At 49.9% G+C, this 13,690-nt stretch overlaps 5 protein-coding genes across 5 annotated transcripts; 2 read left to right on the top strand and 3 right to left on the bottom strand.

Annotated features, from left to right (window-relative positions):
- Positions 1-33: 33 nt before the first annotated feature.
- Positions 34-1,075, bottom strand: AFUA_3G06190 (cytochrome c oxidase subunit VIa). Its single transcript, XM_749894.3, has 5 exons — positions 820-1,075; positions 709-733; positions 478-637; positions 409-416; positions 34-296 (listed from the first exon to the last, which is right to left on the bottom strand). Exons 1-5 carry the CDS (start codon positions 989-991, stop codon positions 251-253), a joined length of 411 nt encoding a protein of 136 aa, XP_754987.2. The 5' UTR covers positions 992-1,075; the 3' UTR covers positions 34-250.
- A 129-nt stretch (positions 1,076-1,204) lies between these two features.
- AFUA_3G06180 (DNA-(apurinic or apyrimidinic site) lyase APN2) lies at positions 1,205-3,909 on the top strand. The gene is made up of 5 exons (XM_749895.3): positions 1,205-1,378; positions 1,451-1,463; positions 1,515-1,747; positions 1,798-2,507; positions 2,577-3,909. Exons 1-5 carry the CDS (start codon positions 1,351-1,353, stop codon positions 3,537-3,539), a joined length of 1,947 nt encoding a protein of 648 aa, XP_754988.2. The 5' UTR covers positions 1,205-1,350; the 3' UTR covers positions 3,540-3,909.
- A 538-nt stretch (positions 3,910-4,447) lies between these two features.
- MAT1-2 (HMG-box domain-containing protein) lies at positions 4,448-5,525 on the bottom strand (the record flags this gene model as incomplete). Its single annotated transcript, XM_749896.2, has 3 exons — positions 4,448-4,947; positions 5,002-5,291; positions 5,347-5,525. The coding sequence occupies 3 exons, from the start codon at positions 5,523-5,525 to the stop codon at positions 4,448-4,450; spliced, it is 969 nt and encodes a 322-aa protein (XP_754989.2).
- Positions 5,526-6,050: 525 nt separating this feature from the next.
- Positions 6,051-6,952, top strand: MAT1-2-4 (putative mating locus protein; the record flags this gene model as incomplete). Its single annotated transcript, XM_749897.2, has 4 exons — positions 6,051-6,541; positions 6,587-6,765; positions 6,812-6,886; positions 6,945-6,952. The coding sequence occupies 4 exons, from the start codon at positions 6,051-6,053 to the stop codon at positions 6,950-6,952; spliced, it is 753 nt and encodes a 250-aa protein (XP_754990.2).
- A 2,110-nt stretch (positions 6,953-9,062) lies between these two features.
- AFUA_3G06140 (putative cytoskeleton assembly control protein Sla2) lies at positions 9,063-13,608 on the bottom strand. Its single transcript, XM_749898.2, has 12 exons — positions 13,339-13,608; positions 13,215-13,261; positions 13,116-13,133; positions 12,955-13,030; positions 12,720-12,877; positions 12,576-12,656; positions 12,466-12,523; positions 12,227-12,411; positions 11,116-12,164; positions 10,911-11,060; positions 9,619-10,833; positions 9,063-9,532 (listed from the first exon to the last, which is right to left on the bottom strand). The coding sequence occupies exons 1-12, from the start codon at positions 13,344-13,346 to the stop codon at positions 9,446-9,448; spliced, it is 3,132 nt and encodes a 1,043-aa protein (XP_754991.1). The 5' UTR covers positions 13,347-13,608; the 3' UTR covers positions 9,063-9,445.
- Between the last annotated feature and the right edge of the window lie 82 nt (positions 13,609-13,690).

The raw sequence follows: 13,690 nt of genomic DNA, 5'->3' as shown, positions 1-13,690 counted from the left end.
TATAAGAATGAAGGCGCATTCTACTCGTTTTCCGAGAACCTTAGTAGAGTGAAGGACTTGTGTGTAACAAAAGGAAATCAATCAGCGTTGGTCTTGTAACTCCTAATCATTTCACCAAAAAAGCCCCGGTGCACTCTCACTACGACTTCCGCCCCGGTTTTGTGCAGTAAATATACATGCTTTCAATTGCTCTCGTCGCGAAACCGAGATCGATTGATGGAAGCTGTTGTCCTTATTCACTATAAGGAATCTAGGTAGCCTTGTCCTTGTTGTGGTAGTTGACCTGGTCGTTCCAGCTGCAGAGCAGTCAGCGACTGAATCAAGGCCATGGAAGGAGAATGGGCATAAGTCAGAGTGTAGAACTCAAGGGCCACTACACAAAGATTTTCCAATGAATGGGAGACTTACAAGAGGGTCTGCAGAACATCACCAGTCAGCGAATAACTCCATTGAGAGATCATTTTAAATGAAACTAACCTTGTCCCCATCGCCGAAGGGGAAGTTCTTAACACGGATGTTCTGATAGGGGTACTCGGTACGCTCCTCGAGAGGGGGCATATGCTCCCAGTGCTCCCAGTGCTCGTTCCAAAGGTTGTAAGCATTGATACTGCCGAGAATCAGGCAGGGGATGACAGCACTAGGCATTGGTGAGTAAAGTGTTCGATAAATTCGCGGAAAACGAAGTCGACTGCGTCAGATAACACATACTAGATGGAGAGCTTGCGCCAAAGGTCTGGTGGGCAATTGAGTCAGTATCATACATATTATGTCCGTATCATCATCCAAAAAATTTCTTGGGGCCAATTGGAATATACGAACCGCTGGTGGCAGCAGCATGGTGCTTGACAGCAGCTCTCTCGCGGTTGAACGCATTGTCAACCATCCAAGGAAGCTTGTTGTCGGTGCTGTTGAGGCGGCGTTGGAAAGCAGCGCGAGCAGGAGCGCTACGCAGCTGCTGAGCGGCGCGGAGGATGTTGCGTTGAGGGAACATGGTGCTGAGGGGCAGTCGAACGGCTGTTGCGTCTTTCTTCTGCTTGGACAGACAGTGGGATTATACGGACGTCGGGCGTTCCGGCTTAACGAAGCAAAGCCGGTTTAGCGTCCCCGTGATTCGTCTACGGGCTGCCGGCGCTGCCTTAGTCATCAATCAGGCCATCATCGCGTGATGTCACGGCGCCTCAATATCACGTGCCGTCACGGGATCGTATAGCTGCAGCTACAGCTGTACGACGAACAAAGTACCACGAATCGATTTGATTGAAGGAGGTGGAGTAAATTGTTTGCGTTGAATATTTCCCGAGCTCTGGATGACTGTGGTATGCGCTTGGAATACGTTTTACAACAACCGCGATGGGGTTTCGCATAACAACGTGGAACGGTAAGCTTGATTAATATCGGAAATCAGTTCTCCCTGCTGGATACTCGGATTGAAGGATAATTTGTATAACAGTGAACGGGATACGGTATGTGTTGTAAACATTCTCAGTGGCAATTGTGGTGCTGAGATCTCGCAGGAATCCATTCTCATATGAACCGTGGAGAGGCAACCGAACCTTCGAGGTAGATTTACCCAAGGTCCTTCATAGTCTAAATGAGAGGCTCATCATAGAACAGTCAATGTTTGATATTCTCGAGGCAGATATTGTCGTTTTTCAGGAGACCAAGATTCAACGAAAAGATCTTCGCGATGACATGGTGCTAGTGCCTGGCTGGGACTGCTACTTCAGTTTACCAAAAACCAAGAAAGGTGCGCTCTCGAAGGTATCCGGGATGCTTTTCAGTTTTGACATCTTTCAGGATACTCTGGAGTTGTGATATATACTCGAAATGCGACATGCTGTCCCATCCGCGCAGAGGAAGGTCTTACGGGAGTTCTCTGCCCGCCTAATTCGTCGGTGTCTTTTCGAGATCTACCTGAAGAGCAACAAATAGGAGGCTATCCAACTATTAAGCAACTGTCCGAGCTAGAGATTGATGCTGCTACTCTGGACTCGGAAGGACGTTGCGTCATTCTAGAGTTTCCTGCATTTGTTCTACTTGGGATCTATTCACCAGCCAATCGCGACGAATCACGGGACAATTTTCGCCATAGCTTTATTGACCTGATGGATGCTCGCATCCGAAATCTGGTTGCAATGGGGAAGAGAGTCTTTGTTACAGGAGACCTCAACATTGCGAAAGGGGAACTCGATGCAGCTCATGCAACCGAGGCCATCAGGAAGGGAGCAATAACAGAGGACGAGTTTATCTCTGCCCCGGCACGGCGTGTGTTCAACCAACTTCTTTCTGACGGCAGAGTAATTGGTCAGCGCGATGAAGGGAGGGAAAGTCCTGTTTTATTTGATATCTGTCGATCTTTTCATCCCGGCCGAAGGGGAATGTACACTTGTTGGGAGCAAAGAATCATTGCTCGACCCGGCAATTATGGCGCGAGAATAGACTACGTCCTGTGTAGCCTGGATATGCAAGATTGGTTCAGCGACTCGAATATTCAAGAGGGCCTAATGGTAAGCCCCGAGGTTGCACAGACTTTGTTGTAGATGGATTGACCAGCTGACATTATGCAATTGGAACAGGGATCCGATCATTGCCCGGTTTATGCGGTCTTCAAGGACGTCGTACGCCTCGGCGATAAAGAGGTCAACATTCTCGACATAATGAACCCTCCTGGGATGTTCAAAGACGGCCAGCGTCAGCAGGAATACACTACTAAATACCTTCTACCTACGTCGGGACGCTTGATACCGGAATTCGACAAGCGGCGAAGCATCAAGGACATGTTCTCGCGTAAACCATCAACCAACGCACAAACACCAGCGACGAATCCCCCGGCGTTGAGACGCTTTGGCTCTACCCACGAAACTGAAACCCCAACGGCTGTTTCGGAGAGCACTGCCGGCCGGTCTGTAGCAGTTTCTGATAGCACTCAAACGAAACAAATCGTTCGTAAGAGGTCTCAGAAAAGTGAGGCAGGTTCCCCTGTCTCATTCAAGCGTTCAAAATCCGGCTCAGCTCAACCATCAGCACCTTCCTCTGCTGGACAGAGGACTCTGAAGGGGTTCTTCAAACCTAAAACTGATCCAGCCGGCCAAGCGACCATAACCCAGGATTCTGCGTCGGTGTCTACTGTACCAACAAATCAATCAGTCGCGTTCCCTAGGGAATCTGCCCCAGTTACGGAACTTACTGCTTTGGAAGAAACACGGACGGCCCCTGCTGGCGAAGCTTTACCAGGAGAACAGCCAAATTCCACGACTACTACAACTCCGGCTTCGTCCCGAAACGATGATACTGTTCACGATCCCATTGCCAGCAAGGAGGACTGGTCAAAGCTGTTCACTAAAAAGCCTGCTCCCAAGTGCGAGGGTCACCAGGAGCCATGTATCAGTCTGACAACTAAGAAGCCTGGCATCAACTGCGGAAGATCGTTTTGGATCTGTCCGAGGCCACTTGGCCCTAGCGGAAACAAGGAGAAGGGGACGCAGTGGCGATGTCCTACATTTATATGGGCTAGCGATTGGAACCCTTCCGCTCCGTAGGTTTTGTGTTCAGGCAACTTTCTTTTTGTGATAGTGTAACGATACCCGGTTTCGTACTTAGAAAGCTAGGGATGGTATAAGATATCATGGTTTCTATGATGAGGCATTTGGTGCGGAGTAAAGCGAGACCCTTCAGGGTATATATGACTGTAAACAGGAGTACATATGGGACGAAAAGGGTGGTTAACGAGCCGAATCCCCAGAGGGCTTGGCCGGGTTGAAGGCTACTCATCGTCTCTTTTCTAAAGCAAAGGCATAGTAGTTGATTTTCCTTCAGGCAAGAATCACAAGTATCGTGGCCCTGACTTGAGAAACGCCATGTTCGGGTGTCCACGGCAACAAGCATGCCGGAACCGGATGTGACAGGTGCACGGCTCTCAAGCGGTAGCAGCATGCAAGGGCCCGTCAAGCCTCGCGGACCACCTTGCAGATGTCTTGGAATTGGGATCTACTCAAACAGGTTGCAGAAGCTGTCGGGTAACCTTTGACAGCAAGGGGTCAGCAGACATACGGAACTTACTCTGGACCTCGAGGATAGCTAGTCATTTAGAAAAACAGAGTGAACACTCGAGATAACACTTACTGGTTGACTCCGTTCTTTGTATTTGTTTGTCTGCTATGTGCTAACTAAGTGACTATCTAGAAGTCTGGTATTCTCGGAGTAATTACACTGATTCGTCTGATACTTCTGAAAAAAAGTCTCCAGAGTCATCAGCGATCCTTCCATCGCCCATGATAGAAAATGAAGAAAACAAAGAATCCGCGCCGGTATGGTACAGTGGTGACAGGCAACGATGTATCGAAGCCTTTAGAGGTGCGAATGTAGAAATGTACACAGGGTGCTTGCTCAAGTAACAACAACAGAAGGGGCAAAAGGACAAGCAGAGAAGCACATGTTCCAGTCCATCCTAGAAGCAATCAGAGATAAAATCAGTGAACTCAAAGTTCTCTCCGATCTGACCCTCAGGAAGGCTGAGTTGCTGGTAGAGGGCAGTCTTGTTGTAATCGTTCTGCACCTGATTCATGAGATCGAACGCATTTGGTTCAAAATGATACTGCTGGTTCTTCAGAATGCTGTTAGAAGTCATAATGGCATTTATACCTGGGACATCTTCGAAAGCAGCATTGAAATCAATCTCGCCCACTGGCATGCCCTCGAGCATGGCAGGAGTGGAGACATCAGACGAGATGTTCATCGAAGCTGGGGTATCACGCAAGGCAGCAGGCTTGGTGTTCTTGGAGAACTGACGGGATGAAGTACGACGCTTTCTCTCAGAAGGCTTGCGAGGGGTGTAATGATAGTCAGGATGATCTTCGGCGTGCTTCTTCTTGAGCTCTTCTGCTAGGTTTCGGAATTGGGTCTTGATCTCTTCATTCTCGTCTTTCCACTGCTTCCCAAGCATGACGGCTAGGCATATTAGTAAAAATAACCGTAAAAAAAATATATAGGCAAGCAACTTACAAATATCGTTGTTCGAATAGTCAGGATATGCTTCCTTGATCTTGGGGTGATGATGCTGACGATACAGGATGAAAGCATTCGGAGGACGCGGGACCTTCGGCGCTTTCAAAGGTCCCACAGGTTTTCCACGAGGTGCGAAGGACTCAGTTACGGTAACCTTGTTTGTCTTGACAGCTTCACCGTGAGATGCAACCGAGACAGCTGTTCCGGAAAAAGCTGGGGTACGCATAACACGGAGAGCTTTGATCGTCTCGTCAACGAAGGCAACAACAGGTGCGCCAATGAGTGCACTGTCATTCCGTGTTATCGGTCAAGCTCAGGAGGAACTCTAGAGTAGACACTTACCCAAGACGGGTTTTGATCTTGTCGACATTGTCCTGGCCGATCATGTCGGTCACATTGATGGGGAGGAGGACCTCATTGTTCGTGGACTCAAGGTGACGCAGAGCATCCTGCCACAAGAGCTCCGTGAGAGTGTCGGTAGATTCCGCTGCCGGCTTCATGGCGATTGGGACTGTAGCCATGTCTGATCTCAGCCTGCAGACAAGATTACTGCGAACGATGTTGAGATCTTGAAGTATGGAACTCCGCAACACTACTGTCAACTTGAAGAGAGTCGAAAGGTGAAGGTGAAGGGTTAAGACGGAAGGTATCTTTTGGGCAGAGCAGAAATTTAGAGTTAAAGCATGCTAGACGGCAGAAAAATGTCCAAAATCTCTTTAAGATATGGCAAAGGAGGCTGGTGTTCGAACTTGAGGGGAGGTTGACGGGTTTCTTTGTTTACTCAGGTGAATGCTTGAAGTCACTTCACCTTTTCTCCCAGCCTCTGACCACTCAGTTCCTCTTTACTTCAGTAAATAAACACAAAAGAATCTTAACTTCTCTCATTTCGAGTCTTTTACCTTGACATCTTCTCAACTCTCTTGTCCTTCTCACTTTCTCAACTGTTCCTCTCTTTGCTCTACGAACGATCCTCATACAAGATTCTCCTTCAGGCCTCGTGTATCTCAAAGAATCTTATACTGACGGCTCTTCAATAGCTCTTCAGTATGGATTATGAACGAGATGTTCTTCTGTGGTATCTTGGTACTGTCGCCGACGATGCCCGTTACCCGCCAGGTTTGAGAAACAAGGCTACCCACATCATCGTTTCCTTCATGCGCCACAGAAACGCTTACAGACTCCTGGCTCAGGCTACTGAATTGGCCAGAGGAGAGCTAGTCATGTATCCCTTTCAGCAGGTTGGTAACATTCCAAGAAACATCGGGCTCCCTGTGCGGCGTTTCAGTCAAAACATTCGTGCAATTACAACTGCTTTTGGCATTATTCCGACCAACGAGGACAACGAAGGTCACCCAATCGAGCTCATCAGCATCCTTGATCCAGCTATTGAAGCAAGCATGAATGACAACCAGAAATTTGAGTTCCACCGCGCACTTCTTGTCAAGGAACGACAGGCAAATGCCGATCTCGCGAGATCCGTTCAGCGTTACGGTTACCACTACATCTTTAGAGCTGGTCTTCAGCAGTACTACATGACGTATGTATTTCTCACTTTCTATCCGAATTCTGCTTACAGTTTTAGTAAAACTGTCGTGGAGATGCTCAACTTCTGGACTCCGGATCCTCGTGGTAATGCCTATCGTGTTCGTGTCCAGCGCATCTGTTATGCGGCCATCGAGACACGTCTTCGACTCAACAACCTCGAGAAGACGCTCCTCATCAGAACAACTCGCTCTCTGCCTAATGATGCGCTACGCTTCTGTAAGTACATCTGTGCTCTGCTGTCAGGCTTGCTAACTCTTGTTAGGGGCTTGGATTGAGAGAAACCGAGTGGCCTACAACGCGATGAAAGCTTGTATTTTGCTGCTGAATCGTTTGAACTGTAAGGATTCTTTGACTTCTCACATGGGCGATGATACTAACTTTGCCTTAAGAGACAGCTTCATAGTGTACATCAGCGGTCGCCTTCTCGTCCATCATGCTCTCTTCCGGTGCTCTCAGACGTCTCACATATACTTCGAAGAGGCATTTTGTACCAGAAGGAACTGCTTGATGATGTCTCATCAATTTGTCTCGTGTGCACTACATGAACTGTTTCAGTATTCGGCTTTTCTCTGCTTCCAATCGACATGTCGAAGCAAATCGCAGTTACGAAGCTAGTACGGTTAATTTTCGTGGCGACATCAGATTTCCGACGCATAACGACTTTCAACGAATTGGGTCTTTCATGGTTCTACAATTGACATCAAGTGGCCTAGGATATGGACGTCTGGCGCAGTTTCCGTTTGTTATCTGGTTTCCAAGAGTCCCATCGGGCTTGCAGTTTACAACGATGTCATGGTCTTTTATTTCTTTCCTTATTTACCTGAGCACCAGACACTTCTCGTGGAGGTCTTTTCTATCGGTGGCTCAATCAATTAACATAGCTTAGCTAGGTCAAAAGAAAAAAAAAATAAATGATAATCGTTTCGAAGTACTTTATCGTTCTCGCCAGCAGGATAATTTGCTCTTAAAGGCACTTCAACTTGTACTCCATCTACAATGCAACCTTCCTCCTCGTATATTCTGTATAGCATCATAGAGTTCATGACTTGTTTCTTCCCCTCAGCGGACGAGGAATCCAGAGTACAACCTTTGATCAAAGGCCTGCAATTTCGCTTGATTTCTTGTGACAAACACATCGTCGAACCAGCATGCCAGCCACCTCTCAAAGTTCCAGACCCGCAATGGTACGGGTACAACATAGCTTCACAGAGACGAAGTCAATCCAGCCACCCATCTCTAGCCGGCAGTTCCCTCTTAGTTTACATGTAGCGAAAGATCACCAGACTTCTACTTCCAGTCACCTTCGCCACCGTTCTGTTATTTGTGAATTCGAAAGCAAAGTAGAAGGTCGGTATATTCCATCTACCAGCCATCCACAACGACAGCTCGACCCACTCCCTTCAGTCTTGCTAGCCACCAGCTACCCAGGCATGGGTAGAGAAAGCTCCGATGAAAGCTGGAGACTGCCGCTCACTCGTGGCAAGTTCCATAAGTCTACCGCTGACTGCCACTATGGGCTGAAATCAACATGCTTCAGCCTTCACAAAATCGACGCAATGGCTCGAGCACAAGCCCGGCCGAGATCCAGGTACGCCACCAGCATTACTCTGTCGCAGTCGCAGTTCTTATCCGAATCACACTCTAACCGCACAGAGCACACCAGCCCCACCAATCAAGTTATTGACGAAACATAGGCAAGTAGCAAGAAACTGATCCAACATGAGACGGACTCGCAATCCATGCAACCGGCCGCTGGGTCCCGCTCCTCTCACCAGCCTAGCTGACCGACCTAGAGCCCGGTGCACAGTGTCCAAAGAGCAGGTCAGTATCTACCGCACCCAGCTCGCCGGAATAGGAAACCGTTTGCAAAGTCCAGACATGCAGCCGCTGACCCTCACACTAGACTAAGGTTCTGCAGGGATACGCTGCGAACCCAGCCAAAGCCAAAGCGCGAAACAAGAACGATCGACGCCGAGTTCCTACAAGCGTACTCTCTTACAAACCATTTTCGACGACGTCACAGAAAAGCGGAGAGAGGGGGTTCCCTTGTCCGCCGATATCGAGCGTGAATCCATGAACAAAGAAACTCGCACTTAGCCCTAATTCTAATTTCCGGGGCGTCACGATAAGATTTGCTGGGGACCCGCGCCAAGACAAATCGGGCACCTGTCAGCAGCGAACGTGCTTTCGAATAAGAATGCGGCGGCGAATGAAAACGACAAAGAACCCGTCAAGTATTAACCCGATGGGCGCGCAAGGGGGGTGGCCACTGGGACTGTGATTGATGCACTGCAGCGTTTCATGGATGCAAGGGCTGTCAGCTGGTTGTAAACTCGATGCGGGTCTAGGACGATCATTCTGCAATCTAGAATCTCTACTTAGAGGCTTAGTCTAAGCTCGGATACCTTCAATTGGCTTTGTTTTTGGCTTTTTTTACGAACAAAGAATGAAAGTATGTGTCTTTTGTGGTGTAGCCGTCCAAGGGTCTAATTCGTCGGTTCTCAGTATTACTTAGAAAACTCTGCAAGACTCGATTTCCGTGCGAAAAGGACTTACATACAACGGAAATTTATTGCTCCCTAGTCTTGGTATATTGAATATAAGAAGAAACCGCATAACGAAGGGAATCAGGTCGGTCCGGACGATATGAGTACAGAGCGACCGGGGATTAGAGACACAGGAGAGAAGGGAAAGAAGGATATGACGGACTTGTCCATCTGTAAATATCGAGAGACAAGCAATAAAATACAACTACATCGCCACCATGGCTTGATCACCCCGGTTGTTTCTACCACGAGCACCACGTGGACGGAAGGCAATCCCGCAAAATCCACGGATATAGACACCTTGCAAACCAGAAACCACCCCCCCACCAATGGTAATCGGGGAATGGGCTTTAGTCTTCCTGGTACGAAATTTTGCGCATCTCTCCAAGGCGTTGACGTGCCCGGGCCAGACTGTTCTCGAGTTGAAGGATTTCGACCTATTCGCCAGAAAACAGCGAGTCAGCAACTTGGAAAGAGACGCACGCGAAAAGCAATGTAACAGATCCGACAAAATCAGACATACCTGTTGCTCCATTTCTCGCACCTTGAACTCGTGCGAGCTGAGCTTCGCATAGTCGACGGTCTCCCCTTCATCCCGATTGCATTCGGCAATGATGTCTTGCACTTGTCGCACCAGAGCGCGGCAAGCGGCACCGACCGCCTTGCTAGCGGCCTCGAGGCGATCCTGCGTCTTGCTCATGAAAGTAGCTTTGACTCGACTAGCAGCCACCAGCTGAGCAGTGCTGGCGGCCACATCGTTACTGGCCACGATCAACTGCTCGGGAGAGTTGCGGCCGGAGATCACACCGTCTGCGGTCTCGATCAGAGTGTTGGTCGAGGTGGCAACAGCCTTGGCGGCCGAAATCAGGCCCTCCGTCCACCGGTTATTCTTCTTATAGAAAGCCGTTCGCGACGAGCTGCCGCGGCCCTCACGTACGATTTCCTGTTGAGATTCCGTCGCAGCCTTGATCAGCTCGGCAATCGCGTTGGTAACGGCAATAGCAGCAGCCAAGATCACATCGTTGATGCGAAGCTCATATGTCGAGAAGCCTTCGCGAGGCTTCGTCTTAAGCTTGGCCAAACGTGCTGCTGCAGCTTCGATAGCATCGGCGGCCTTGCTAAGCTCTTTGTCCACCAGATCGCCCAGGTCGCCGCTGGTACTGATCTTGGTGCTTTTGGGGGCAAAAGCGTCAACCAGTTTCGACAACGACTGAAGATCTTTCTGAACCTCCAAGTTGTTGTTGATCACAACATCGGTCTTCTGCAGAGGCTCTAGACCCTCAAGACGGAAGGATTGCAGTCCGCGGAAGAAGCGCACCGTCGCCTGGGCCGACTTGCGCGCCGCATTGAGCAACTGATCTGCACTCTTATCATCGTTGGCGAAACGAGTGAGACCCTTAGTATTGCTCAACACATCCGCAATAGAACCAGAGAAGATAGACACAGTGCGGATAATCTCGGCATGGGGACTGTTGGGGCCGTCGGCGATGAAATTGTTGAAAGCGGTCGAGAACTCGGTTGCGGACGCAGACGCCTTCTCGACCTGAGAGAGCACATAGGGAGGGGAGGCGTTCTGGTTGCCAGCCTGCATGGTGGAGTCCAATTCGTACAAGGCATCGTCAACACGTTGCACACCTGTTTGGAGGACCGAATCAATAATGTCGTTGATCTTGGCCACAGTGCCTTGCAAGACGGTGTCAATTTGAGAATCCAATGCGTGATCGACGTCACCCTGGCTCTGTATTGTTCTCTAGCATCAGTCACAGTCCAAACTGGCATTGTAAAAAGCAGAGACCATAATAAGTAAAGACGTACCAGTTTTAGCTCCTCCAGTTCCATGAGTGCCTGTTCCATTCCCGATTTGTAAACCTCGATCTCTTCGTCCTTCTCGCGGAGCGCAAGTTCATGGTCTCCTTGACGATCCATGTTCCGAGATGAAATTTCCTCCAAGGCGCGGGTTTTATTCTGGCAATAGAGTCAGCAGGCTTGTCAAGGAAAATTTCCAGGTCAGGAGACTCACTCTGAGTGCCTCCTCGAGGTCCGCCATCTCACGGTTGTACTTCGACAGCAGGGTCGAGATTTCGGTACCCTTTGAGCGCTCAGCATTCTCAGCGCGTTCGATAGCAAGCCGAAGCTCGCGCTTGAGCTTCTCCAGCTCCTCCTTATTGGTCCCCGTCAAGCGGTCCCTGTCATGCAGAGCACGATCTCTCTCCCTGATCATATCGGCCAGTTCAAGGTTCTTTGTCTTCAGCTCCCGCTCAAGCTTCTCGCGCTTCTCAATCGCCTCCTGGGCGGACGCTGCCTTGAGTTTGAGGCTCTTGGTCGTCTGCAGAAGGTCCAGATGCTCCTGCCGAAGCTGAGAGTAGAGCTTAGCCAGGGCCTCGTACTTGGAGCGCCATGTGTTGACTTGCTCCTGCAAAGCGCGAATCTGTTCGTCTTTCGACGCGTTTTGCATGTTCAAGTTCGTGGTCAGCTGCGCCATCTGCTCCTCCAAATCCTTCACGCGGCGATCATATTGCTGCAGCATCAGCTGGTCACGCTCGTACTGCGCCCGGGCATTCAGGTTTTCCCGTTCAAGCTCAGCCAATCGACCCTGAGTCTGGGTCTGATACTGCTCACGCAGGAGTTGTTCCTGAGCCAGTCGCTGCTGCTCTGCCTGCAGACGCTGCTGTTCCTCAAACTCACGTTGCGCCTGCTGCTGCGCAAGAAGTTGCTGACGCTGCTGTTCTTCCCACTGTTGCTGAAGGCGTCGCTGCTCTGCTTCAAACTCCTCCTGTTGACGCTTCGCCTCGTTGGTCCAGAAGTCGTTGATGGGCTCCGGCTCAGCAGCCACTGGCTTCGGTGGCGGCGAAGGCTGTTTCTCAACCTCCTTCGTCGGTCGTTTCGGTAGGGCCGGACGGTCCTCGTCCTCAGCCAACAAGCTCGGGGGATCTTGAGGCAACTTGGGAACGGTGATCAAACTCGTGAGATAGCGCAGGTTGGAGCATTCATAGTAGAATCGGACTAGCCGATAGTGCTGAGCGTCATATCGACCACGAAGTGGCTCGAGTGCCTCGTTATCTCCCGTAGCTATAAGTGACAATAAGGTCAGCATTCAAAAAGCATCCTGCTTCGGACAAGCGGATGCTTACTAGTATGCATAGCCCTTAGCATGCTAGTGATGAACTTGTAGATGCCATAGCTTTCCTGAACAAGGGGAACCAATGCGGAAATTCTACACTCGTTATTGGTTCCTGATTGGAAGTGTGAGAAGATGAGCTTTTGGAAAGTGTCAATCTGGTCCTGTAGGGTCATGAGATCGGTAATGGTCTCGTATCTGGAACAGTGGTCAGCGGAGGTCATCACCGTTGGACGCGAAGGGCATAGCTACCCTTCATTCGGATCATTGATCGTCTTCAAACTGATATACTCCTCGTATTCAAACAGCCCTTGACAACAAAGGTCAGCATCCCATCATAGGCAAGCCTCCGGCTTCCTTACCGTTGAACTCGGGATGATTCCGATGAAACGCCAACTTCGACTCGAGGAAGAAGACATATTCTCGAATAAGCGGACCGTATCCTAACGACATATGCACAAATCAGCCGAGTGCTCCCCTGCAGCCAAGCCATTTCTGCCGCATACCTCTGATCCCATCCCCTCCAACGCCCCTCATCAAGCTGTCAATCCAATTGACATGCTGTTGCGCTTCTCTCACCACAATCGGGTGACCTTCCTGCAGAACTTTATGTATCGTAATCAAGGCCTTGAACGTCTGAACTTCGTCGGCAAGCACAGGTTGACTACGCGGAGCCAGAGCGCCACCAAGTCAGTCATCATATCCACAACATAGCCACGCAATTTTTAGGCCATCACGCACACTTTCATGCCAGCCCAGAAGGCGGCAGAAGACTTGTGGTCCCACGTATAGACGATACAGCTCCGAACATGTTTCCCTGGTGAATGAAGATCAGTGGCGAGCTCATATCAGGGGAGGCCGGAAGCGATGCGCGCAAGCGTCTCAGCCGGTGATCTGCATACGTTTCGGAGCGGTTTCCTCTGAAAATTGCAAATTTCAGATCAGTCATATGAAAAAGTTGGGAAGAGAAAGCATATGGGATCCTCATCGGGCACACATACCGATACTCGTTGCTTTCCGGATGTTGATCGCGAGGTCGGCCTCCGTACTACGTGGGCGTATCAGCTGATCGTTTCTTTATCTTCGCGGGCATCGATTCGCACAACAATCAGACAAGCTACTCACCGACTCATCTTGAATGCGGGCGATTTCACGGATTTCGCGGGGGATCAGGGGACCAGAAGACGATTGTAGATGCGGCGGGAGCCGGTGGGCCCGTGGCAGTAAGTGTGGATGGCAGGCAACACCTGCGCTAACAAGGAAAGACAGAACAATTAGGGAGCAAAGAAAACAAAGATAATTAGTAAAGGTCCAAAAAGAGAGAGATAGAAAATGACTGTGAGGGGGTAGCGAGCGAGATTGTAGTGTGGCAGAGCCCAGACAATGACGTTTTGGGCGTCTATCGGGAAAGTTGGCGCCTGCAGTTCGGCCATCGCAAGTCTTGGCAACGCGTAGTCCTCCTGATAGCAGTATCTCC

The sequence above is a fragment of the Aspergillus fumigatus genome, chromosome 3 (assembly GCF_000002655.1).
Source record: "Aspergillus fumigatus Af293 chromosome 3, whole genome shotgun sequence".
NCBI lineage: Eukaryota > Fungi > Ascomycota > Eurotiomycetes > Eurotiales > Aspergillaceae > Aspergillus > Aspergillus fumigatus.
The sequence above is the reverse complement of the archived record's forward strand: the minus strand, read 5'-3'. Positions and strand labels throughout refer to the sequence as shown.

Bases quoted from the DNA above. Each gene is read 5' to 3' on its own strand.
- AFUA_3G06190 (XM_749894.3), bottom strand. From the start codon at position 991: ATGTTCCCTCAACGCAACATCCTCCGCGCCGCTCAGCAGCTGCGTAGC. The intron at 734-819 runs GTTCGTATATTC...ATTGCCCACCAG, and splicing joins CCATGCTGCTGCCACCAGCG to ACCTTTGGCGCAAGCTCTCC. The intron at 638-708 runs GTATGTGTTATC...ACCAATGCCTAG, and splicing joins TGGCGCAAGCTCTCCATCTA to TGCTGTCATCCCCTGCCTGA.
- AFUA_3G06180 (XM_749895.3), top strand. From the start codon at position 1,351: ATGGGGTTTCGCATAACAACGTGGAACG. The intron at 1,748-1,797 runs GTGCGCTCTCGA...GACATCTTTCAG, and splicing joins TTTACCAAAAACCAAGAAAG to GATACTCTGGAGTTGTGATA. The intron at 2,508-2,576 runs GTAAGCCCCGAG...CAATTGGAACAG, and splicing joins ATATTCAAGAGGGCCTAATG to GGATCCGATCATTGCCCGGT.
- AFUA_3G06140 (XM_749898.2), bottom strand. The intron at 11,061-11,115 runs GTGAGTCTCCTG...CTCTATTGCCAG, and splicing joins ACCTCGAGGAGGCACTCAGA to AATAAAACCCGCGCCTTGGA. The intron at 10,834-10,910 runs GTACGTCTTTAC...AGAACAATACAG, and splicing joins AACTGGAGGAGCTAAAACTG to AGCCAGGGTGACGTCGATCA.